Source organism: Triturus cristatus, chromosome 12 (genome assembly GCF_964204655.1).
Source record: "Triturus cristatus chromosome 12, aTriCri1.1, whole genome shotgun sequence".
NCBI lineage: Eukaryota > Metazoa > Chordata > Amphibia > Caudata > Salamandridae > Triturus > Triturus cristatus.
The window spans coordinates 238,956,964-238,983,942 of record NC_140595.1 but is presented as its reverse complement, the minus strand read 5'-3'; the positions used below and the strand labels follow the sequence as shown (position 1 = coordinate 238,983,942).

The following is a 26,979-nucleotide window of genomic DNA, read 5'->3' as shown; positions in this document are numbered from 1 at the left end:
AAGATGGAGGCCACAATGTACAATGATGTGGTGAGGCCGAAGTTTCTGGTCACTGGAGGTGCTCAAGATTGGGGCTACTTCGAGCCTGAAGATTCTCATGGATGGAAGCCAACAAGCCTTTGCAACTGCATTTTGACGCTGTGCATAGGGGTTTGGTTATTGCAACCCCCATGACGGATACTGGCCTCAAACTTGGTGAAAGGGCAGGGCCAGCCTCGGGTGCTATGGAAAACCACCACCTGTGTTACAGAACCTTTCGAAGTCCGGAGGAGCTCAGGATCAGCAGACCAGCTGACTTAGTTGCCGTGCCTGCGAATGCCGGGAAGTGACTCCTTCACTTCAAGGGAGATTCCTTCAGGTGTCTTTGATGCTCACAGGCCTTGGAAGGTTCCTGTATGATGCACAGATGATGCAGCAGACTGTAAGGGAGATGAAGTAGAGCCCAAACAAAGTCCAGCATGCCCAGACGGTAGAAGAAGTGGTGTCTGATCTTAATCTTGTCCCACGACGAATCCAGAGACCCACCCACAGGTAGGCCCTTAAGTACCCTAAGGAAAGGGTTGGAACAATTCAGGGAACTCTCCCAAGGCAGAGTCTGGACAGTGGGGAAGTTACTCCCATGTCCTTTGTCCAGTTTCGCGCCAGAACGGGAGCCAACAGCTCTCAGAACTGGTTTGAACTGGACTATGCATAAGGAAACCAAATGTACCCCTCATGCAGACTGAGTGGCGCTGGCAAGTGCACCCACCCTGCTCCAATACACTAAATCCTGTCTGGGAGGTGGTCACACCTCCCTGTGACAGGATGTCTATTGTTCTACCGTCCCCTGCTCGAGCTTGAGAGGCTAACGGAGGGCTCTTCCAGCGCTTGGAATCATACCTCTCACATCATTTATGGTGTGGGGGTATGATTCCAACATGTTTGCTTGGAATCATACCTCCCACACCGTTTACTGCGTGGGGGTATTAGTCCAACATATTTGATACCAAACATGATAAAATTCTTTGGAGCCGCCATTCTCAAGATGGTCATCGCGTAATTATGCAGTGCCCCTAAATATGGTATATGGCTGCTTCACTTATAACCTGGTAGAATGGACTCCATAGGCTGTAGAGGTACCCTGCTCATGCAGGTGCACACTCCTACTTAGAACAAGCACCCTGCCTTCAGGATTGCAAAGGCCTGCTATAGGGGTGACTTATAGGTGTTAAGTCCAGTGACCCCAGATATAGGAAACCTATATCCTTAGTAAGTGGTGTTGGAACCAGCTTACACAGGCTGCAATGGCAGGCCTGTAGTCCCATTTTGAATGTCTCCCATGGGTGGCATAATGCATGCTTCAGCCCATGGGGGACCCTGGGGTACCTATGCTCTGGGTACCTTAGTACCATATACTAGGGACTGATAAGGGTACCCCTGTATCCAATCTGGGATGTACCTAAGCACTGAACATAACAATTTAAGAGAAAAAGCAGATAGACTGGGGTCCTGATTAGCAGGATCCCAGTCAGACTAGTCAATAACAACTTAGCACCAGGCAAAATGTGAGGGTAACCATAAAAGCAGATCCTACTTCCCTACACTTAATTAAAAAAAAGTGAGCTCCTTTTTGACAATGCGAACTTTGTTCTTCAAGAAATTGGAAACATAATGCTGTTCTAGGTCTTCTGCCTGACTACTGATAATGTCTTATTCTCCACAGGTGTAGTAAATGAGGTGATGGAGGACCCGTATAGAAAGACGTTCACTGTAACAAGTCATATTGAGTTCCCAGTCACCCAGAAAGATAACGGAGTAGACATCACATGCACAGTCGAACATGAGTCCTTACAGAATTCTTTCATATCATCATCTGTAGAGATAAATGTTTACTGTAAGTATTTAATACATTTCTTTTTTTGTAGAGAATCTTCGTGTTACCAAAGACACTATTCGTTACATTCTGTAAATGTGATGCATTATAAAAGATATTTGCTCAAATTTATAGTTTATTTACATAAATATTTATTGAATGAATTTACTTTAAACTAAGAGCACAAGTACTTTGAAACCATTGTCAAAGTAAACTTTCCTTTGACAACCATTCACCTTCTCTCCCGCTGGTGAACAAAAAATAATTACGATCTCTAAATCTTTTTCTGAACTTGCCAATTTTCATTATGTAACATTCTTCCCAGCTCTAGAATTCAGTAGACTTGAGTGGGACTACTATCTTTCAGCAATATCAAAGCACTACAAATGTTTTTCCAAATCCCACTGCACACTTCGAACCCTTCCCCACTGCTTCTGCCTAGGTGGCTGTGTTTTGTTTATTTCAGAAGGCCCCCACAATGTTTTGCTCTATAATTTTTTATCACCCAAGTGTGATTCCAAACACAACTGTATCATTTATTCTGTCATGCAGCCCTCTTCACATGTAAGATTCTTTAGTATTGGATCTTTGATAGATTCAGATACTTAAATGATTTCCCTTCACCGCTGTGAGACACACAAGCTAACCTTAGACCAGCAGTAGGAACATAGAGCTTGCTTGAAATGCTTCGAATAGTGCTACTTAAGTAGCACACCTACTTCATTGAAAAAATACCGACACACCAACCAATTAGGTTAGAGAGCACTGAACGACACCTCTCCCAGAGACCACCACACTTTTTCCATGTGACTTACTACAAAAAATATTACATCTGTTATTCAACGGTATCCATTTGTTTTGCATGCATATCGATGAGGACCTTAAAGATTAAAAGGAACAGCAATACAGCCAAGTCCAAGGGTGCCCTTCAAGAGCAATGGCTATTCCAATGCTGTCACCAAATACAACAAGCCACGCATACCTACAATCAGGCTTTTCAAGGCACACTGTGTTTTTAACAAATAGCACAAAAAACTCCACAAAACCAGATCTTTCGGAGGCTATGTTTTGAAGGGAACAATAGTCTGCTGCAGAGGCTGTCATTAAAGGGTATCTTCCACTATATCAATGCAATGACTCACTGTGTGCATTCACCCTGATCACAAAACATTGGTCGGGGTAAGGCAAAGGGGCTACCCTCAGTAGTGGAGGAGAATAACTATAGGCAAACAAGTATTTTACATGGTGCAACATGTCTGTTTCATGGAGTACACTTGAATCGCCCAAATATACCTCTATGAAAGCACAAAGTAAATCGAGTGCAATAGATAAAGTGCTATTATGTTAAAAAGAACTAAGATGTAACTGGCTCAAGACCTGCAGCCAAACTTTCTGCACCCACAGCCATCCTACCTGTGGAGATTCTCTCCTTTGAGAAACTAGTACTAAGATCTCAAAGGTATTACAAGCAAAAAAGACCTTCACTCCATTTAACATCTCATTTCAAGAAAGTGAAGTTATCTGCACTCTTAAAATGGATAGTACTAGTATTTTCAAACTGGTAGACAAAGGCAGACTCTGTCCTCTATGACATGGAATCATTCAAACTGGAGGTCCTTGACCATTATGAGAAACTTACTAAAGATCCAACAAGTGAGATGCAAAGTGAAATACTCAGACTTACAAATGGAGCTAAAGAGATGGGTTTTCTCAGCAAAAATGAGTTCTCATACCTCAATGTGTGCAACCAACGCACTCCAGTTATTTATACTCTTCCTAAAGTTAACAAAAAACTTGATAGCCTCTCAGGAAGCCCCATCATTTCAGGGTGCAACTCCATCCTGGAGCCGATTGGTCAATGCATTTACTTCTTTATCAAGCCCTTTGTGCCCCTCACTGAATGCTGTATGCCAGATAGCATGGATTTTATAAGTATCATTGAAGACTTTCATCTACCCATACCAGTATCCTTATTGGTTACCCTGGATATAGAATCCTTCTGTATGAACATACCCCAATTAGAAGGCATCAATGTTGTGCATATCATTCTCAGCTGTAGACCCAGACCACATGGGGTTCCATCATCATTCATTATATCATTGCTGGAACTGGCCCTCACACACAATTTCTTTAGATTGGACAGCAATTTCTATTTACAGAAAAAGGAGACAACATGGATACGTGGAACAGAAAGTTATTCTCTCTGATACCAATCCTTTCAGAACACATAAAGCTCTCTGGAAAAGATATTTAGATGACATCTTGATGATTTAGGAGGTTAACTCTCAGACAGTGCTATTATTTTAGACCTGGTTAAACCGAAACTGTGATTCCCTTAAATTCACTATACAATCCCATCATTCAGAAAGGTTTCCTGGACCTTTTTGTCCATGCTGAAAATGAGCAACTATACAACACCCTTTATAGGAAACCCACGGAGAGGAACACACTTCCGGCATATAGCCATCACCGTTCATGCTCACTGATGGACTCACTACCATATAGTCAGTTCTCAAGTTTAATACAAAATTGCAAACGCAAAAGGGATTTCTTCAGGGAGGTAGACATCTTCACTCAAAAGTTACTTGTTATCCCAAATGCTTGATCACATCCTCTGCTAAGAGAGCATGGTACTGCCCGCATGAGACTCTACTAACTTCTCATACCGAACAGGAATCCAACAGATTTGTCTGCGTAACTACTTCCTCACCAAGTTCGAATTTTATCTCCAAATGCATTAAAAAACAATGGTGTATTATAGCAGCTGGTGGCCCTGCATTCGAGCCAACTATGTCTGCTTACAGACGGGGAAAGAACTTAAAAGACCATCTTGTCCATACAGCAATACCCTCTCCCAGACCAGCTCACACTATTACTGAGCGTTGGGGCCTTGTCCCCATGAAAGGACACTACAAATGCAGACAAAGTAGTCTGCGTCTTTTTTGCACTTAGGCAAAGCAATTTACATCTCAGCATTTCACTACATCTTTGATAGTTTTCTCAAAATGCAACACTGGCAATTTAATATGTCATTCTATGTCCATTTACCTACTGTACATTGGCCAAACCACAAAAAAAGGATTCTCATTTGCCAGTACAGAAGTTGCATCAGATGCAAAGTCCTCACTGCCCCTCTAGTGTCATATATATATATATGTGTGTGTGGTTTTTTTAGTTTAGAGATTGCAAGAATGGCTTACACTGACACGTGATCAGCACCATTTCCATCGAATCCCTATTGAACAAGGAAGAATTGAGTTAGATTCTTTGTTTGGGCACTATACGCACAGGTGTAAATCATGAGAAAGGTTGGACATCCTTGATTTAAAAAGAACTCTCCTCATACAGAAACTCAATGAACTCTAGAATCTTGTTACTCTTGACTTTTTGGTTCTTTTCACAATGCATATATGTTTGTATTGTATTACAATGTTTTTTCACTGTACAGTCCTGAGTGTTTTGGCGTAAGTGTGCTTATGCTATTTATTTGAGGTTTGTCAATATCTTTTAAACCGTTCCAAAATGGCACCTGCTTTTTCTCCCTTTTCGGTCCCTGTGCCTAGTCTGTGGTATCTGGGTTTGGGTGCTATGTATCTTCCCCGCTTACCTGTCTTGCTGCTCAGCCTGTGTGGATGGATAGTGGAATGTTGGTGTGTGTGATGTAATGATAGAATGTGGAGGATGCCTGGTGGATGGATGTCAGTTGTGAGATTGGGCTGAGCAGCAAGGGAACTGCTCCTGGTGGGGCTTTCTATATTCCTATACTTAAAACCTGATTCTTCTGTAATCCTGTACTAAAGATCTAATAAACCTACTTAATCATACTTCGGCTACAACTTTTAATTATTACATAGTCCATCTTCAGTTTCTCCATTTCAGTTCTTGGTCCTTCCTCTCTTTCTAGCATGCTGCCCTCTCACACTCCCCCTTGAGAACTCATTGTCCTGGAAGGATGTCATACTACCAATCCGCGCTACCGGCTGATTTGAGCCTTGTGAAGGAATCAGTCACTCAACCTTGAGACCCAGACCCCATGCGCCAAATGCGCTTCCCAGTGGGGGCTGATGATCCCCATGGGTATCCAGCTTATTTCCAGCTCATGTCAGTGCCTCTCATACTATTGAAAACTCTTCCTTCACCAGTATTACCCTTCATAATGTAAGTACTCTCTCCTGAGTATTACTTATGCTTGTACTGGCTCACTTTTCTTTTTCTTACCCTCACCCTGATCACCCTTTCTCTATTATTGGTTCAGCTCTCTCTTGAGTGTTGTTGTATCCCACGAGTCCTGATAATGATCACACCATTTTTATTGGGATTGAAACGCTGCCAACTTAAAAAACACGGACTGTATATGATTGTTGAGCACATGCTGTAACGGGCCATGCAGTTCGTTTGTTCGTTGTACGCTTGTTGATCACGATTTATCACTTGAGTGCATCACCTCGAAAGAGTACCAAGCATGTTAGTTTTGCACCAATATTCACTGCGCCCCTATGTGTTTTAAAATTGTTTTTCATAAACTCCTTTGATTAAATTATATTCGCCGTCTAGTTGTTTGCATCAAAAGTATTGGTTCGAGGCATATGAGCTGCAGATTGTACACTTAGCATAGATCGCCATCTGGTGTTGGGCCCGGATGTTTGCAGTTTGTTTTTCTTCTTGGACAGTGTTTGGAAGTCACGAGTTTGGTGACTCCTCCTTCGGTCCGTACTGCGCATGGGCTTCGGCTCCATCCTCAGATTGTTTTTTTCCGCCATCGGGCTCGGATGTGATACTTCGTGCTCCGGCTTCGAACTTCTACGGTTCCAGCCTCGACGGAAAATCCTCGTTTCTTCGAGTTTCTTCATCATCATCTTCATCTCTCGAAGCGGCACTTTTCTCCATCCCGTACATCGGCACCGGCCTTCGGGACCTCCTCGACTCCGGTCTCGGCCGATGGAAAGGACTCCGTTCAAAAAGTGCCCAAAATGTGGGTCTAAATTTCCCCACACCGACCTCCATCAGGTGTGTAATCTTTGCCTCTCTCCAGAACACGAGGCCAGAGACTGCCCCGCCTGTAAGTCTTTTCGATCGAAGAAAACCATCCGGGATCGAAAAGCTCGACGCACCATGGCGCACCCATCGTCTGCAGCTCCACCGGACATCTTCGGAGACGGCGCCGAAGCTTCGGGGCAAACACACACCGAGCAGGAAGAAGACGTCGTCAGCGCTTCCGAGGCCGACGACTCCGACGTGGAGGACATCACACCGGCGCAGCGGGCCGTGAGTACTGTGCCCCCTCCCACCCCCGCGCCCAAAACCAAAGAGACTCGGGTTACTCCCTCGCCTGCCGGCCTGGGCAAAACCAAGACCAAAGCTTCGATCACCCCACCTTCGGGCTCGGTGTCGAAGCATCCAAAGTCTCACGGCAGCTCGGGATCGAGCCAGCCGACGCCCGGTGCCGAAAAACAGCATCCGGCACCGAAGAAAGCAATATCCAGCTCGACTCCGAAGCCACCGGTGCCGAAGCCTGGACTCTCGGTGCCGACCAAACACAAACATAAATCTGTCGGCACCGACGCTCCGGCGCCGAAAACTCCTTCCACGCCGAAAAAACAGGAGGCCCCAAAAAAGCATGGCGCACACAAACCATCGAAGTCCTCGGTTCCGAAATCACCGGTGCCGACGGACGATTCGACACTACTGGCTCTGTTTACACCAGACCCTCTACAAAAGACTCTGTCCAAAGATCCAAAGACTGGACTATTGACTTTAATTATCAAGAAAAGACGCCTTGATACTCCGGCTCCTCCTCCACCACCCAAACGGAAGGACTCTGCTACTTCTCCCCTCAGAGTGCCCTCCCCACTACCACCTCCCCTACCTCCTCCACCTCCTCCACCCCCTCCCCCTCCCAGGTCTCCGCCACCCTTACCTCACTACTCTCCGGCCCCGTCCCCAGATCCGGACGACGGGGACCCGGACAATTATCCGGCGGATGCCCCCATGGATCCCACTCCACCAGGGACCCCAGACCCGTGGGAGGATTACAATAACCCTGATGTACCCGATATTCCTCAGGACGACCTATACCCATCCAGGCCGTCTCCTCCAGAGGACTCCTTAGGGTTCCATCATTTAGTGCAGAGAGCAGCACACTACCATGGGGTGGACATGCACACTGAACCAGTGCAAGACGACTTCTTACTGGATACATTCGACATACAGGACAAATCCACCTCCATCTTACCCATGCTTAAGGGTGTCACCAAGCATGCCGCAGAGGTGTTCAAAGACCCTGTCAGGGCCAGGGTACTAAACCCTAGAATAGAGAAAAAGTATAAGGCGGCACCCACAGACCCTGCATACATTAAGGGCCCTGCTCCCTTAGATTCCCTAGTTGTCTCTACAGCTAGAAAGCGGGCTAACTCCCAGTCCTCAGGAGAAGCCCCACCGCCAGACAAGGAATCCAAACTCATAGACGCGTCTGGCAAGCGCACCGCCTCTCAAGCTGCAAACATGTGGCGCATTGCAAACACACAAGCGCTACTTGCGCGCTATGACAGAGCACACTACGATGAACTTGAGGATCTTATGCAGCACCTCCCCGAGAAACACAAGCGTAGGGCTCATGAGCTAATACAGGAGGGTAAACTCATTACAAACACCTCCATTAAGTGTGCCCTCGATGCAGCCGACACTGCTTCTAGAGCCATAAATACCAGTGTCCTGCTTCGTCGCCATGCCTGGCTCAGGATCTCAGGGTTTAAGCCTGAAGTCCAGGCGTCCATACTCAATCACCCCTTTGACCAACAAACGCTCTTTGGGCCCAAGGTAGACGAACCGTTGGAAAAGATGAAAAAGGACACAGACACAGCAAAGTCTATGGGGGCACTCCAAACACAAGCGTCTAAACGTTCCTTTCGACGCTCCTCCTTTCGTGGCACAGGCAGAGGCTTCTCCACCGATAGCACCTCTACCTCCTACAAATCCCCTCCTCAAAATACCTTTTCAAAGGGCAACCAAAGGGGTGGTTACAGAGGCAACAACAATAAGGGCAGGGGCAAAACTAACAACACCCGTTCTGCCACCCCGCCCACACAATGACTTCCCTCCGCTCCCCCCAGACCATTCCACTCCGGTCGGGGGCAGACTACAAAACTTTATCCACGCATGGGAGTCCATAACATCGGACAAATGGGTGACCCAAATCATTCGGTCAGGGTACTGTCTCGAGCTAACATCTACCCCACCCAATATCCCACCAAGGCACCGCCCAATGTCTCAAGAACATTCCACACTGCTCAAACAGGAGGTACTCTCCCTCCTCCAAAAACACGCTATAGAGCAGGTCCCCATCAATCAGCAAAATCTAGGGGTTTACTCCCTATATTTCCTAATACCAAAGAAAGACGGGACCCTCAGGCCCATTCTGGACCTCCGGCCTCTAAATGCCTACATACATTCAGACCATTTCCATATGGTCACCCTACAACAAGTCCTCCCGCTCCTCTGTCAGGGAGACTTTCTCACAACATTGGATCTGAAAGACGCATACTTTCACATTCCAATACACCCCTCTCACAGGAAATACCTCAGGTTCGTGGTGGACGGGCAACATTACCAATTCACGGTTCTCCCCTTCGGGGTCACCACCGCACCACGGGTGTTTACCAAATGCCTAGCGGTAGTAGCAGCACACCTCAGACGTCAACACATTCACGTCTTCCCTTACTTAGACGACTGGCTGATAAAAGCCGCGTCTTACCACCAATGCGTGCAGCATACAAACAGCACCATCCAACTGCTCCACCAGCTAGGCTTCACGGTGAACTACCAAAAGTCCCACCTCATACCATCTCACACAAAGCAATATCTCGGGGCCACTATAGACACCTCCAAAGGTATTGCCTATCCAAACACAGCCAGAATCACAAGCATTCAAGCCTTACGCAAAACATTCCTTCCCCAACACTCTCTTCCAGCAAGAGTGTTCATGAAGCTCATAGGAATGATGGCGTCTTGCATCTTTATAGTGCCCCATGCAAGACTACACATGCGTCCACTTCAAGAGGGCCTAGCACAACAGTGGAACCAGGCCCAGGGTCAGCTGACGGATCTGGTGTTGGTGGACGGCCGCACACATCACTCTCTGCAGTGGTGGAACACCACAAACCTTTCCAAAGGGCGGCCGTTCCTGGACCCGGTTCCTCAGGTGATTCTAACAGCGGACGCATCGCTCTCCGGCTGGGGAGCGCACCTCCTACACCTCACAATGCAAGGTCTATGGACGCCACAGCAAAAATTGCTCCACATCAACCATCTGGAGCTCTTGGCGATCTTTCTAGCCCTAAAATCTTTCCAAAAACAGATTTCGGGCAAAGCAGTCCTCATTCGCACAGACAACATGACTGCAATGTATTATATCCAAAAACAGGGGGGGACACACTCTCCCCAGCTCTCCCGCTTAGCCCAGAGCATATGGAGATGGGCAATTCCCCAAAACATCTTTCTCCTGGCACAACACGTTCCAGGCGTACAAAACACCATGGCAGATCTGCTCAGCAGACAAACGCAACAACTACACGAATGGGAACTGCATCCACAAGTTCTTCAGCCATTCTTCCAACAGTGGGGGCATCCTCAGATAGACCTCTTCGCCACCCACGAAAACAAAACATGCCCAAGCTTCGCCGCCAGATACCCACACCCATTGTCCAAGGGCATGCGATATGGATGAACTGGTCAGGCAGATTTGCATACGCCTTTCCACCTCTCCCACTAATTCCATTAGTGGTCAGGAAGCTACAACAGCACTCCCTCACACTCATTCTGGTAGCTCCGACGTGGGCCAGGCAGCCGTGGTACACCACGCTACTACAACTATCAGTGGTACCACATCAAAAACTGCACCTATCCCCATGCCTCCTAACCCAGAACCATGGAGAAATCAGGCACCCGGACCCAGCTCAGCTCAACCTGGCGATCTGGCTCCTGAAATCCTAGAATTCGGATACCTTAACCTTCCCCCTGATTGCATGAACATCATCATGGAAGCCAGACGTCCTACCACTAGAGCATGTTATGCCGCAAAGTGGAAAAGATTTGTTATTTACTGCCGTAACAATACAATCAACCCTTTAGATGCATCCATACAGCACATCATATGCTATCTGCTCCATCTTCACAGGTGTAACCTGGCATATTCATCCATACGCCTACACCTAGCAGCGATCGCTGCTTATCTACAAAACAGACAGCATTTATCTCTTTTCAGAGTGCCCGCTATTAAAGCCTTCATGGAAGGCCTTAAACGAGTAATTCCTCCCAGGGCACCACCTTCCCCTGTATGGAATCTAAATTTACTTCTTACACGACTAATGGGTCCGCTCTTCGAACCAATGCATAAATGCGAGCTACAGTTTCTCACCTGGAAAACAGCTTTTCTCGTAGCTATCACTTCCCTTAGAAGGGTTGGTGAAATACAAGCGTTCACTATACAGGAACCCTTCATACAAATACATCACAGCAAGGTCATACTTCGCACAAATCCGAAGTTCCTGCCCAAGGTCATTTCCCCCTTCCATCTCAATCAATCGGTGGAATTACCTGTCTTCTTCTCGCAACCTCAATCTGTTGCAGAAAGAGCCTTACACACACTCGATGTAAAAAGGGCCTTGCTATACTACATACAAAGAACGCAACCCTTCAGGAAGACTAATCAATTGTTCGTCTCCTTCTCTCCACCACATAAAGGCAACCCCATTTCTAAATCAGGGATAGCTAGGTGGATTGTAAAATGCATACAGATTTGCTACCAAAAGGCTAAAAGAACATTATCTGTTCCGCCTAAAGCCCATTCTACAAGAAAGTTAGGGGCTTCTATGGCCTTTCTAGGGAATATACCCTTAGATGACATCTGCAAAGCAGCCACATGGTCTACACCGCACACCTTCACAAAACATTACTGTGTAGATGTGCATTCCCAGCAGCAAGCTAGAGTGGGCCAGGCTGTACTAAAGACACTATTTCAAACCACTGCAACGGATACCGGTGGTCGCCGCTAGGGTTGGGTACTGCTATATAATCTATGCTAAGTGTACAATCTGCAGCTCATATGCCTCGAACGGAATATGCTACTTACCAGTATGCATCTGTTCTTGGCATGTAGAGCTGCAGAGTTGTACACGCCCACCCGCCTCCCCGGCTACCTGTATCCGTTCCAGTACATCTTATTTAGATACTACACACATGGGTTTCTCACTGTGATTACCAAGCTCCATCATTTCCCTGTTGGCGAAAAACAATCTGAGGATAGAGCCGAAGCCCATGCGCAGTACGGACCGAAGGAGGAGTCACCAAACTCGTGACTTCCAAACACTGTCCAAGAAGAAAAACAAACTGCAAACATCCGGGCCCAACACCAGATGGCGATCTATGCTAAGTGTACAACTCTGCAGCTCTACATGCCAAGAACAGATGCATACTGGTAAGTAGCATATTCCTTACTACGGACCAGTGTGTTTTTTGTAATAATTATATCATGGCATTTAGTTTATGTACTTTTCGATTCCAACAAATGATGGCGCACTTCATCTCATCTTGGCTCTGCGAATCTAGAATATGTTTGCAAAGATTTCAAGAAGACTCTGTTCCAGTAAGTAATCACAGTCCCGCAAGAAGGTGATTCCTAGGAGCATCAAGGATGCCAGCTTTCATATCCTGCTCCAGAGCCTCTGACAGTATCTTTGTTTTGTAAAGCATTATCAGTTCATGGTATTACATTTTGGCAAAAAAAAAAAGTTCATGGTATTCCATTCGGGCCAAAGCTGCATCAAGAGTGTTTACTGAATTCCTTGCTGTAGCTGCAGCTTATCTCTGCTGCAAGGGAATTCATGTTTACATTTTCTGAACAATCGGTTGGTAGAAAGAGAATCATCTTAGCAATTCCGGCCTCACACACAGAAAGCAAACTTCATCCATGAGGTTCACCTTGATTACCAAAAAGTCCCATCTGCAATCATTGCCAACCCAGAATTATCTGGAAGCAACAATAAATGCCCAGTTAACTCAGGCTTTTGCAGCTCTGGAAAGCAGACAGGTATTTCAGAGACTGATTCCTATCTTCTATGTGCCACAATCTCTTCTGGAGTTTGGAAAGAATTAGTATTGTAGTTACCTCAAATTGAGCTCAGACTGCTATCATTTGAACAATCTCAGGATAGGACAACACTATGCACATCCTGAGCTACACATAAATACTCGAGACAGATGCCTCTTTTCAGGGATGAGGAGACCATATGTTCCATGGCACAGTCCAGGGAAAATGGACCAAGGTAGAACGACTACTTCATATCCATGTTTTGGATATAAAGGCAGTGTTGTTAAATAAAAAGTTTATTGACTTTTGAGATGCAACAAATAGCAATTAGGAGGAAAAATATACATACACTTCATACCAGAATTAGAATAGGATTTACAAATAGCTTGCAGGCAATCAATGAGAAGATACAGCATGTGTCCGCCAATAAGGCCATTTTCAGGCAGAATGTTTTGACGGTAGACTACGGAGCTTGTCTCAAATGGAGTAGAGTGCAAGGGAAGTCATCCCCATATTATGTTGTAGCATCCAGTGGCCCTTCCCGCCCCTCCGGCCCGGCCACTATGTACAGTGCAAATAGAGCCCAAGTGTCGTTGGGTCTGCTGGGTGCCGGCATAAGGTCCCAATAGTCCTTGAGCTGCTCTTGGCAAACCGCAGACTCAACCAGCCAGGTTTTGACGGTGGGCACCGCAGTATGACCCCAATTCATTGCAATCCTCCTCTTCGCCAGGAGGAGCAATATTGCAGTGAATTTCTGTACAGCAGCATGGATATTCTTCAAATAGCCGAGTAGGGTTACTATTGGCAACCATGGTATTGCATGCGCAGTGATATCTGCAATTATCTTATATACTCGAGTCCAGCACTCCGCTATGCATGGAGACCCTAAAACCAGCTGTAGAAATCTGGCCGTTTACTTCCCTCTGCACACAAATCTAGTGTCTTCACGTAGGCCCATACGGTGGAGCTGCTAGGGTGTGTGATAAAGTGATGCAGCTATTTGAGGTGTATAAGAAGGAGCCTGTAATTGGGAGAGAGTATTCTCATGTGCGAGTAACAGTATCGCCACTGCTGTTAAGTGATGTCCTTGCCTCCGCCACTCCTCCATTGCCCTACGCACAGTTAGTGAGGCTGTAGTGGTGTATAGATGTGTTATCAGTCATCTGGGAGAATAGGCTGAAAGAAGCAGGTCCAGCGTCTTGAGGCTGCTAAGCGCCTTGGGGAAGGTGGGGTGTACTTGTGTGCCAGGGCTGCGCAGCTTATGGTATAAGAGGATGTCTAAGGGTGTGTAGGTGATGCACACTTATATATTGTTTAGCTAGGTAAAGGAGCCATTGGGATGGACATCCTCCATCACCTGTAATTGCATGCGATTCAACTGGTCGCAAGCATGCCCATCCATTGAGAGGCCGGGGGCATCTATGCCGAATACAGGAGAGGCAGTGGGGCCCTACGGTGTAGTCCTTCCTGTGCCCTCGGTGTGCTGGTCTTGGTGTCCAGATCACCCCTCGAGTGCTTAACAAGCATGCACATTACGATGTGTAGGAGTAAGGGGCTGCGCCTTCGGTTTCTACAGCTGAGTGCAGAGCATGCAGGCCCGGGTGTTTCCAGGAGTGTGCAAACTTTACCTGTGCGCACAGGTAGTATAGCTCAAGGTCAGGGGAGCTGATGCCTCCCTGTTGAATGGTAGCATCAGCTCCTCCCAAGTCAGTCTGGGTTGTCCCTCACCCCAAATGAGTGTTATTAGAAGCGATATAAAGCAATTGAGCAAGGTTCTGATAATTGGCATTGTCATCTTCACGAAGAGGTCGAGGACTTTTGGCAGTATCACCATTATGGATATGGCATTTTCCGGCCAGCGAGAGAGGCAGCCTCAACCAGCGCATGATCCTGTCTTCCAGCCAAACAATGGTCCTGTAATAATTGTCTTGCCAGTGTTCTGTGGGATCTCTGCTGATTCACACTCCCAGGTTTGGACCACAGAGTCCACCCACGTCAGAGGGAAATCTTTAACAAATCTAAAGGTCGCAGTAGCCAAGGGGAAAATTCCAGACTTGGCCCAGCTGACCGTGATGCTTGTTAGTCTCGGCAGAACAGTGGCTAGATTATGGGTAGGGTCTCTGACATAGACTGAAATATCATCAGCGTACATGAAGACTGTTAGCTTCCAGGATGTAAATTTCAGTCCATGGTCCTTGTGAGGCTGCTGAAGTTGGGCTGCCAAGGGATCCATGGCACTCTCAAATAGCGCCAGGGACAGCAGGCAGCCCTAGCGCGTGCCTCTGCCAATCTAGAAAGCAAGGAAGTCCAAGCTGTTCACCCGAACTCGGGCATTAGGAGAGGCATGAGCAGAGTGATGTATTTCAGAAAGCTTGGGCTAATGCTAATGCCCTTTAGGAGGCAGAAACGGTAAGGCCACTCCAAAGAATCGAAAGCCTTTGTGGCATCTAAGAAAGCGGCAACAGCTGGTAGGTCAGGATTCAGGGGGTTGAAGTACTGCGAACAGCATGCACAGATTGTGTGCAGTAGACCGGCCAGGCACACCGTATGTGAGATGAGTGGTAACAGGCAGTCGGCGGTGAGTTTAGCCAGTAGTTTGTTGTTGACATTAATTAAAGGCAGTGTTTCTTGCACTGGAGGCTTGCCAACACACTTTGGGGATAAAAATGTATTAATGTGCAAAAACAGCATCACAACCAGGTATTCCATTCTGAAACAGGGAGAGACACAGTCCTTATGCCTGTCTTGAATTGCCCAAGTGAGGTGCACTCGCTTTGCAAATGCCATATCCTCCTCCTGACAGATGACAGGACGGAGGGACAGAAGCGGACAGTAGGAAAACTAGTTTGTAGACCTATTAAGCAGACCTAATAAGCCCACGCAAGTGGGAATTGAATTTCCAGATTCTTAACTCGTACTTCTAAAGGTGGTGCATACAAGTTATTGATCTGTTCACCAAAGTCCCAAAGAAATCCTGTGCATGCTTCATATCCAGGTTTCTACACCATCCGTATCAATAGAGCGCTTTGTTGATTAACTGGTCAGTGGTGTTCGCACATGTTTTTCTGTCTCTTCCACCGAGTCTGGTATTTGTATGAAAAACGCATATGCACAAACATTAGCCTGTTAGGTATTGTTCTGTCAGTTGTTTGAGGTGTCGATGAAGTCTAACTGCAAACGTTGGCCATTATGCATTGCTAACTACTGAATTTTCATCCCAATTCACACCCACTTAATCTATCGATATGGATACCTTAGCTTGCCATTTACATAGATGTGTATTCTTAAGGAGGCATGCAGCCCAACAGCACTAGTGTGCTATGCTGCCGTTTGGAATCACCTTGTTCATTACTGTGAACAAACTTCTGTATATCAACTCACTGCAACTCCATCACACATGATGTAATACCTTTATTCTCTTAAGAAAGCAGACCTAGCCTACAGTTGTCGGCAATAGCAGCATTCTTATGAAACAGACAAGCAGTTTCTATTTGGAAACTCCCTTTCATTAACAGCTTCTTTCAGAGTTCTCACCTTGAGCACCTTCTGTGCCTACTTGGTACCTCAATGTTGTCCTAACAGGTATTACAGATCTGCTTTTTGAGCCGATCAATTCATGCTTACTTCTGACGGTAACATGGAAAACAGCATTTCTTACAGCAATCATTTCCATGAACAGAGTTAGTGAATTCTAAGCATGGTCAGTGGAAGTCTCTGTGGACCTGAATGAAAGATTTTAAGTACTCTTAAGCACACATCCAAGATTCCTTCCAAAGGTGGGATTACCTTCTCACCTCAATCAAGCCATTGAACCTTCAAAATGTTTTCAAAATTCTTCAGGCACGGTCAGAAAGGACACTGCACTCACTAGATGTCAAACAAGCATGTATAGCCTGTTATGCTGGTTAGTTTTGTACAGCTCAAGTCAAAAAGGCTATTAATCTCCTTTGTACCTGCTCACATTGGGAAATCTCTTTCTAAAGGAGGAATAGCTAGATGGATTATACAGCGCATTCATGTTGTTATGCATGCACACATAAACAACACAAAGACATTCTGCATGCTCTTTGATTTGAAAGAATGGGCACTACCATGGCTTCCTTGACAACATGCTGCTTTTCTCAATCCTTTTTCCATCTATGCACTCAGGATCTTGAACCAGTATCCATCTGGACCGCCTCAACATTGCCAGGTTTTGGGGGCGTGACCTAGCTCATGGCCGGGCGTGACGTGCTGAGCGCGAGCTCCTGCTGAAAGCCTAAATCCTGACTTAATCCTGCGGCACCCAAGGCAACACTTACCTCCAAAAGACTGCTTGAGCAGCACCTTCCCCCGTTACTGACCGGCGGGGGCCCCGTGAACGCCGGAATCCACTCGAATCGACCTGGTCGGTGTTGAGGCCGATCGTGTGCGACTTTGGCAAGATGGCGGCTTGCGGGGGTGAAGTGGCCTTTGGGGTTTCCCTACACTACTGTAGAACCGTCGGACCGCTGACCGACCGGCAGCTGGATGCTACGCCTTCTCACCTCTCTGTTTTGGGGGGACAGCTGAAATCCTACGACGAAGCAAGACAAGACCGGGGATCTGCACCTCCACCTCTGGGTGGCCGGGAGGAGAAACCCGGATGTTGGAGGAGAGGTCGTCCCGAATCTCGATGTACAACTGTGACCCCGCCACTGGTCCGCGGTGACACAGAGGCCTTCCCAGGGTGCCGAACACCCCTGCAGTGAGACGCTGGCTGATTCGCTGGTCTCGGGGGAGGTGGTGGCAGGTTGCCGTAGTTGAAGAGGCGGGGCCCGAGACACTGGCTCTATCACGGGCTGAGAGCGGTTCTGTTGCTGCTGGCACACGTCCATACAGTGGACTTCCTGGTGGCCCCTTGCCGTAATGTAACCCCCCCGGAGCAGCGAAGACATTGCTACCAAGACCGCTGTTGCCCAGAGCGTGCGTGGGGGGGGGACTTAAGGTGAGTCCCTGGTCCAACGAGAACCAGATCTGAGGCCCAGTGGCCCTGAGAGGGCCTGTAGCATACAGAACCATCCTGACTGAGTCCTGCCCCAGGTGAAAGACCAGGGACAACTTCCTATCTTGGGCAGCCACTATTCACAATTCCTGGTGCCTGGCGCCGCGTTGTGCGGCCTGGGACACACACAGCTGGTCTGGCTGAGTTCCACCCCGGATGGATGACAAGGGACAGCACCCAACCTTATAGGGCCAGTGTACGTTGAGGGAGCGGCTCCCCCTCACCTCGCTTTTATCCTGTTGGGGGACAGAACACACACTACCTGCCATTGACTGGGTGGAGGAAGAGGGTGCAACACATCTGAACTAGGATGGTCAGTCCTCTGTACCCAGAGTATTTGACACAGGCTGATACACCCCTTGGAGTAACGGCCTGAAATTACCAAATAGACGGTCTGCCCAACCTCACACTGCAGACTTCTATGGAGGGCCGTGCCAGATCAAGAGCCGCAAGCATTCTTAACGTGCCAAATGCGCATTGAAGTCTTCATATCTGACGTCAGCAGCCAGGAGGGGCTCCCCCTTTTCCCTTCCCCAGCTTCCTCTTGGATAGAGACTGAGGTACTGTGCAGCAGTGATATTGGTTAAGACCGCAAAATCCAGGACCATCAAGGAGAGACTTCCTCATTGGGTGGGCCACTCATACTGCACTTTCGTGGCCGTGGGGTAATGCGGTCATGGCCAAAGACAAAGAACCGAAACCCCCATGACAGGGCAAGATGTATAAATACACCAAAGTTCTCCTACACAATCTGAGACGGTGGAGGCGGCCACGCCCCCCTGGGACACGGCCCTGCTCCTTCAGGCCATCCAGAGCTCCAGAGAGATGTTGGAGGGGAAAATTGGTGAGGTTGGTTCAGATGTCTCGCTGCTTCGACAAGCTCTCCGTAAGGTGTCCGAACGAGTGACGGAGGCCGAGACCAGAGTTTCAGAAGTGGAAGATACAGTTAAAAACCTCCAGAAAGTAATGAGGGAAATGCACAGCTCCACCACAGATATGTAATGGAGGATTGACGATGCAGAAAACCAGGCCCGGAGGAAAACCTCCGCTTCGTGGGCTTCCCTGACGGAGCGGAGGGCACTAATGTAGCAGCGTTCTTGACAAGGTTGCTAGCGGATATCATCTCGGCGGACCAGTTCTCCACTTACTTCGTCATTGAACGTGCACACCGCGCTCTGGGCGCTAGACCTCCTCCCGGGGCCCCACCGAGACCCAATATTGCAAAACTGTTGAACTTTCTGGACAGAGACATGATACTGAGAGAGATGCGCTGCAAGGGAGAAGTCCAATACGACAACTCAAAGATCATGACGTTTCCGGATTACAGCCGGGAAGTGCAGAAACAGCGCTGCACTTTTGACTCTGTCAAGGTCAAACTGCAATCCCTTCAACTCCAGTATATGCTTTTGTTCCCGGCGAAGATAAAGGTACTATTTCAATGGAAGGCCTTCTTCTTTCAGACCCTGGAAGAGGCGTGGGCCTGGGTGGAGGAGAGACCGGCGCTTAGATTGCGGGGGGGGGGGGGGGGGGGGGGGGGGACCGTCGCCGGCCGCCCTGGGACGGGGAACCGTTACCGATGGAGAGAGAATCGCATGAATACAGGAAGACCACGGAGAATCTGTAGAGGCACGCCCTACTCCAGGAACAGACGTACACCCAACAAGAGAAACCAGAGTGCCACAAGGGAGACTACACTCAATCTGAAACAGACACGGTACAAAGAGCTGGCTTTTCAAATTTGCAGTCGGACTTGGACGATACCGACAGGTCCTTTGGACCAGAATCAAGGCATCCATTAGAGAAGGCAATACTGGTGCTTGAACAGAGCGGGGAGGCGCAGGACCGAAAGAAGATGACCCACCCACGGACGCGGTTCTGAATGACTTGGGTGCTGCAAGTTGAAGAATGGCGGAGAAGCTCCACTAACTAATTCTCACCCTCCCTTTTCTATTTCTTTTTCACTCCTTTTTCCTTTTGCTGGCATCTTTTTTTCCTGTTCCTATCCCCTCCTCTGGAGGTGCTGGGCCTCGAAAGGCCGACAGTCAGGACACCTGAGTAGCTGAACTGTAAGAGTTGGAAATTTGGGGTTTATGATTGAGTGGGGGGGAGACCGACAGACCCACCTATCCACACCGACCTTGGGCTGCTTCCAGAGATGATGGGGGCACAGCGTTAAGGAGGGATGGAGGGAGGTGGGGTGGGGGATTGAGAGGGGTTTTGCACAGTTGGGTTTCCAATGTTTGTTTTTGTTTGTTAAGCACGAGGATCCCTACTAAGAGAGTGTCCTGTCAGAGAGGCATGGGGGATTCCCACCCCCTTGACTGCAATACTGTAGGCGTAATGTCGCATGAGGTAACATTACTAGACATCTCACTCTGACGGTTATGACTTGGAACGTTAATGGACTGGGAGACCAGATCAAACGTGGACTAGTGTCACAACACATTAAGCGGCTTCACCCAGATGTGGCAATGATACAAGAAACGCACCTCAAGGGTACACGGTGTGGCTTTATTGCTCGCGGGGCCTACCAGATCCTGGCACACTCTGGGTTCACCTCAGGAGCAAAAGGGGTGGCGATCCTGATTAAGAGGAGCATTCCCTTTCAAATCGCGTGCCTTCGGCATGACTCCCTGGGCTGATACGTGGGAGTGCTGGGGTTGTGGGGAAGGACCGAGGTTCTCTTGATTTGCGTTTACGCTCCCCCCAAGTTGTAGGCGCCCACCATGTCAAAAGTGATTGACATATTGATTGAGGCACCCGCCGCCCTACATGTGGTAGGTGGCGACTTTAATGATGTAATGGACCCAGCTTTAGACCGCTTTGGAGAGGGGGACAGACCCACATCGACCACACCGCTGCGGCGTTTCACCACAACGATGGGACTGATGGATATTTGAAGGGACAAATTTCCCCAAACCAGACAGTTCTCCTTTTACTCTGGGGGCCCATTGTACACATTCTATGTTGGACTACATCTTTGTTCCCAGAGGAGACATCAGTGACACGGGGCGCACCGAGTATACAGCTAGAGGCCTCTCGGACCACTCCCCGCTCCTGATAGGGATGGGCTCTGAGGGAGCGGGACGTCGCCCGTAGTTGGAGGTTGTGCCCATGGAATTTGCAGAACACATAAATCGCAAGGGGAATTAGGGTGCATACTAAAGTCTTTTTCATATAAAACAAGGACTCTGTCTCCTCCGGGGTGACGGTATGGGAGACCTATAAGACGGTGTTACGGGATAGGGCCCAGAATCGCATAGCATGGGAAAGAAAGGAAAGGGACAAGTGTCTGACAGACCTGGAACAAAAAATAAATGATTTAGATAGACAGGTTGTCCAGAGCAAAGATCCTGGAATGTCCCGCAAACTTGCGTCCCTAAGACTGGAATATTGGGAACTGGCCTCTGATAATGCCAGAAAACTGCACCTGGCAACACTACATCGCCTCTATGAGGTAGGAGATAAGGCGGGGAAACTCCTAGCCTGGCTGGGCAGGAATGAGGTTCGAAAGTGGTGGGTAAAGGAAGTGATAGACCTCCAGGGGGCCAGACAGTCTACGGATGTTGGGGTCGCCGCGGCCTTTGCTGAATACTACAGAGATCTCCATCAGCCCCGGCCGCTAAAATCGCAGGCTAAGATTCAGGAGTATCTAAGGGCTATTCCTTGCCCTAGGTTAGAAGAGATGGAAACGCAGGCCCTGGATGAAGACCTGTCACTTACAGAGGTTCGAGAGGCAGTGGCAGTACTACGCCCCGGGAAGTCCCCTGGCACCAACGGGCTACCCGTGGAATTATATAGGCGATACATAGATATCCTATGCCCCCACCTTCATAGGCTCTTTATAGATGTCCCCGACTTGGCTACTGTTGTGGTCATACACAAGGAGGGTCAGCCACGTGATCAATGTGGGTCCTATAGACCCATTTTTCTACTGACCTTGGAAGTTAAGATCCTGGCCAGCATTCTGGTGACTCGCCTTTTGGGTGGAATTAAGGGTCTGATCCATGAAGATCAGTCTGGATTTATGCCAGGTAGATCTTTCCACCTAAACCTTAGACGCACACACAATTGGCTTATGGCGGTGCAAAAAAGGACGAGTTTCCATGCTTTATCATTAGACGCTGAAAAACCATTTGAAGCTGTTAACTGGCAGTTCCTCGACACCACCCTGGCTAAATTTGGGTTTGGTCCGAAGTTCCGCAGCTGGGTGGCACTTCTATATCAACAACCGATGGCCACAGTGTGGGTCTATGGTCAGTGTTCGGCACCCTTCCCTATTGAGAGGGGGACGAGGCAGGGCTGCCCCCTGTCACCTCTCCTCTTTGCGCTCACTCTGGAGTCACAGGCCTGTGCCATTAGGATACAACCCTTGATTCGAGGTTTCTGTGTCACGCCCGAGGGCACAGCTGAGGAGAATATCTCTGTCTATGCTGACGATATCCTGATGTACATTACACACCCAGAGACGACCATTCCGGCCCTTTTCGACTTGATTACGGATTACGGGCGACACACCGGGTATAAAATTAATTGGAATAAATCTACATTCTATTGCCCGACTAACACACAACTAGATTGTTCCCTGCCAGGTGAGCTGCGAGTGGTGCCGAGGGACTTTAAATATTTGGGTATTTGTGTCACGCCCCACGTAGAGCTATGTAGACGATAGAACCTGAGAGCCCTCCTGAGTAACTTTAGGGCCGACGTAGAGAGGTGGAAGGATCTTCCTCTCACCCTGCTTGGTCGAGCGGCTCTTTAAAATGATTACTCTGCCTCAACTTTTATATGTCCTCCAAAACTCGTACCATCCCCTACCTAGGGCCATCTTTACAGAAATAGATAGTAAAATCAGATCACTAATATGGCAAGATGGACATCCCAGAATTGCACTTCGGACGCTGCAGCGCAACACCTACAACGGTGGAATCGCACTCCTTGACATAGAGGCTTACTATTGGGCATCCCACATGATGCCCATAAACGATTGGACACAAAAGAATAGAGACCACCCCACATACCGCCTTGAGAGAGAGAGATGATGCAACCACATACACATCTGCACTACCGTTATGGGGGGAAGGGCAGTTCACATCTACTACCCGCGACTCGAGTGACATTGCTGGCATGGAATAGGGCTAGCAAGACCCTGGGGTTGACGAAACGGATGACGCGGACCACATCGCTTTGGGAAGGGAACTGGTTTAGAGAATTACGCAAACTCACAGGATTTGAGACCTGGGACCTTCTCGGGATCGCTACGATAGGGGGATATCATTGAAAAAGGAAAGCTTAAAACCTGTGCAAAATTTAAACAAGAATTTTAATATGAATGACTCCAGGCATTCAAATAGCCGAAAATAAATTCTTACGCAGTCTTTTATTAGTTCCACAATCAACACCAGTCTTTTCTATACACCAGGAACTTGGAATTGGTTACATCTCAGACACTTTGAGCCTAGCGCCGTTACTCTGCTGGCTCAAAGTGTGGTTAAATTCTGAATTAACTTTGAACCATAAAATCCTAAGTGACTGTGTACGTTTGGACAACTCTAATAAAATTAAGTGGCTGACCTATGTTAAAAGCGGGCTAACTAAGCTGGGACGGTCTGAGCTATTTAAATCCCCCGAAAAGATACGGAAGGAGGATGTTATATGGGTAAAAAAGTAATTTAAAAAAGATATTGTCTGCAGAACGGGAGGTTACAGAGCTGCAGAAACCACTTGTAAAAGGGCTCATTTTCTAACAAAAACTAACATCTGTATCGAACCCTATTTGATATTAGTTAATATCCCATACCATCGCTGGCTTTTAACTAGGTTCCGTTTTAATCTAGTTCCATTCCTGCTAGGCGATTTCCAGGAGTGGAGTAACCCAGAGTCTTCAACACCCTGCAAATGTGATAATTTTTCTACCCAGAATACCCTTCATTTCATGATGTTTTGTCCCTTTTATTCCACTATGCGGAATAAGTACTTAATTCCAATTTTGAAAGGGAAGGGCTTTATTCAGGTTAGACCAGCATTACTTTACCTGCAGTTACTAAGTACACCATGGGATATTTTTAACATTGCCAGCTTTCTGGCCTCAGCCACACGTTCTAAAAAGATGAGAAATAGACTTCCGCTTTCTAACTGTCTGGATTTTTAAAGGTTATATTGTAATTTTAGTTTTGTACTTTTGTATGCTCGGCACATTGCACATAGTACTTTCCTTGGTCCTGTTTTTGCCTGACGCTTTGCACTCAGTATATCCTATGACTGTACTGTTTGATATGTTCACACTTTAATCTGTATGCGACATTTGCACTATGCATTAAGCACTTTAGGTATTGTGCATAATTTCCCTTAGAACTCGCTCGTATCTCGTATTTTTATGCTTAGAAATGCACTGTTTTTATCCCTGAAATTCAGTTTTTAACTGTTTAGTAATTCACCATGAGTTGGTTGACGATACCCTGTATTTTTATTTGTAATTGTACTATATGATTGTTTGAATTGTTTACTTTTAGGACATTAATTTGTCGAATAAAGTATTTGAACTGAACTGAACTGACTCCCAATTCCTTAAATATGCACGACTGTGCCATTCGTGGCAGGTGGAAAACATCCCTAGTGAGCAATTTCGGAATACGCTGCCCTAGAGGGTAGACTCCTACAAGAGGAATTGACCAATAAAGCGGTCTCCCTCACATATAAAACTATAAATAACAACATCCCTGATAGATTGCTAGGCCTCCGTGCAAGATGGGAGAAAGATGTGGGGTCCATGGAAGATATTGATTGGGAGGCGGCATTAATGCACCCCAGGGAGGTGGCTATAAAGGCAAGACTTTGACTAATACAACTTAAAATACTGCACCGAACATACTATGATAGAGAGAGATTAAATAAGATGGGATGGGCAGAGTCGCCACGCTGTCTGATGTGCACGGCCACTAAGAGCGATTTTTACCACACGATCTGGGCGTGTCCTGCACGCCTACCATTCTGGAAACCAGTGATTGGATCATTGGGAACTGTCCGGGGGGGTAACGTTGCCAATAGAGCCCAAATTCGTGCTATTGGGGATCCTGAGCGAGGTAGACTTAACTAGAACACAGCTGATTTTTACCTCTTTGGGGCTGGTTGTGGCTAAGAGAGACATTGCCAGGAGATAGGGAGTGGCCGACAAACCGACCATCTAGGAATGGACGAGAGGAATGGACATATACATGATGGCTGAACAGGTTACATATAGTAGCAGAGGGTGCCCCAAAACGTTTCACAGGATCTGGAACCCCTGGAGATGCTACTTTGGTTTAGACGTAGGAGGCAACACGCAACAGTCCATTGGACACACCAAACAGGAGAGCCAGACACAGAGACCCGAGACATTAACACCTTAGAAGACCCCTCCTACACCTTATCAGAGACTTCTCCCTGGTCCAAGACGCAACCACATAACCATGATGGAAATTACCGCCAGCATATACTGTTTTACACTGATCATTGTGGGGAATGGGAAGGGGACCATGCCGATAATGAATATATTCGATCTGGTTTGAGATCTAATTTTATTAATGCACCATGTAAGCTTTCTCTTGTGCTAATTGTTCTGTTGAATGAAATGAAAAATATATGTTCGAGGTATTTGAGCTGCAGATCACACACTGAGCATAGATCGCCATCAGGTGTTGGGCCCAGATGTTTGCACTTGTTTTTGCCTTGGAAAAGACTTTGGAAGTCACAAGATAGGTGACTCCTCCTTTGGATCATAGTGCGCATGGGCATCGGCTCCATCTCCAGATTGTTTTTTTCCGCCATCAGGCTCGGATGTGTTTATCGCGCTCCAGTTCGGTGCCGTTACCGATCCAACTTTCGACATGCAACCCTTCACCCTTTCTCCGGTATTGTTACGATGGCGATCCCTAGTCGTCGCGCATCTCTTCAAGTTCGAAGTCCTCGATTCCGGTTGTCGACAAAGGCCTTCGGGTCTACCTAGGCCATTAGATCTGGCTCATGGAAAGGACTCCTTTTAAGAAGTGTCCTCAATGTGGGTCAAAATTCCCACACACAGATTTTCATGAGGTGTGTAACCTCTGCCTTTCACCGGAGCACGAGGCCAGAGACTGTCCAGCTTGCGCCTCTTTCCGCTCCAAGAAAACCATTCGGGGTCGTCGAGCTCGAAGAACAATGGCTCGCTCGTCGACATCCATTCCCGACGACATCTTCCAGGAGGGCGTCGACGTACCAGAACAGGAGTGGTTCGGAGAAGGCCCCGTCAGCGCCTCCGAAGCCGATGACTCTGACGTCGAAGACATCACTCCTGGGCAGCGGGTCATAAGTAGTGACGTCGACCCCCACCACCTAAAAAGGCTTCAGTAACACCTTAATCTTCGGGCCCAGGTGCTAGCTGAGACAATACTTCTCACGCCCCGCCTTCGGGCCTGCCAAAGAAATCCACGACTAAGCCTTTAGGCCACTCAGGATCGAGTCAGCCTGGCATCGGTGCCGAAACCCAAACCCCGTCACCCAAAAAGAAACTTTTCTCCACCTCCGTGCCGACCACTGCCTCCACATTGACGCACTTGGCACCAAAACCAACAGGCACCGACCCCTTTACTCCGAAAAAGTCGTCGGAACCGACTAAAAAGACACTACGGAAAAGTTCACCTTCTCAACCTTCGGAACCGAAAAAAACATCAGAACCGAAAAAACAACCGGTTCCGCAGGCTCCTACAGAGACTAAATAATCTCACGCTTCAAAGTCAAAAGAGCACAAATCCACCCCAGATTCGGTGTCACGCAAGCCCTCTGAATCAAAAAAGTCTGTGCCAAAACACCAGCCTCCACAAGAAGACCTTTTTAAACCGGATCCCACCCAAAAAACTCTTCTAAAAGACCCCAAAACAGGTCAACTGACTCTCAGTTCCAAGAAGAGACCAATGGACACGCCTCTACCGGCTCCATTTCCACCTAAAAAGAGAGACATTGCAACATCTCCTCTCAGACTCCCTTCCCCACCTCCTCTTCCACCTC

The 26,979-nt window shown here is 47.6% G+C and overlaps 1 protein-coding gene across 8 annotated transcripts in view; it reads left to right on the top strand.

Annotated features, from left to right (window-relative positions):
* The window catches only part of CADM3 (cell adhesion molecule 3), a 674,344-nt gene that overhangs the window by 250,234 nt on the left and 397,131 nt on the right, over nucleotides 1-26,979 (top strand). For all 8 annotated transcript variants that reach the window (XM_085639680.1, XM_085639676.1, XM_085639679.1 and 5 more), the window contains one exon: nucleotides 1,703-1,873. In XM_085639680.1, coding sequence (XP_085495806.1) covers nucleotides 1,703-1,873 — 171 coding nt within the window. The remainder of the gene's footprint in view (nucleotides 1-1,702; nucleotides 1,874-26,979) is intronic.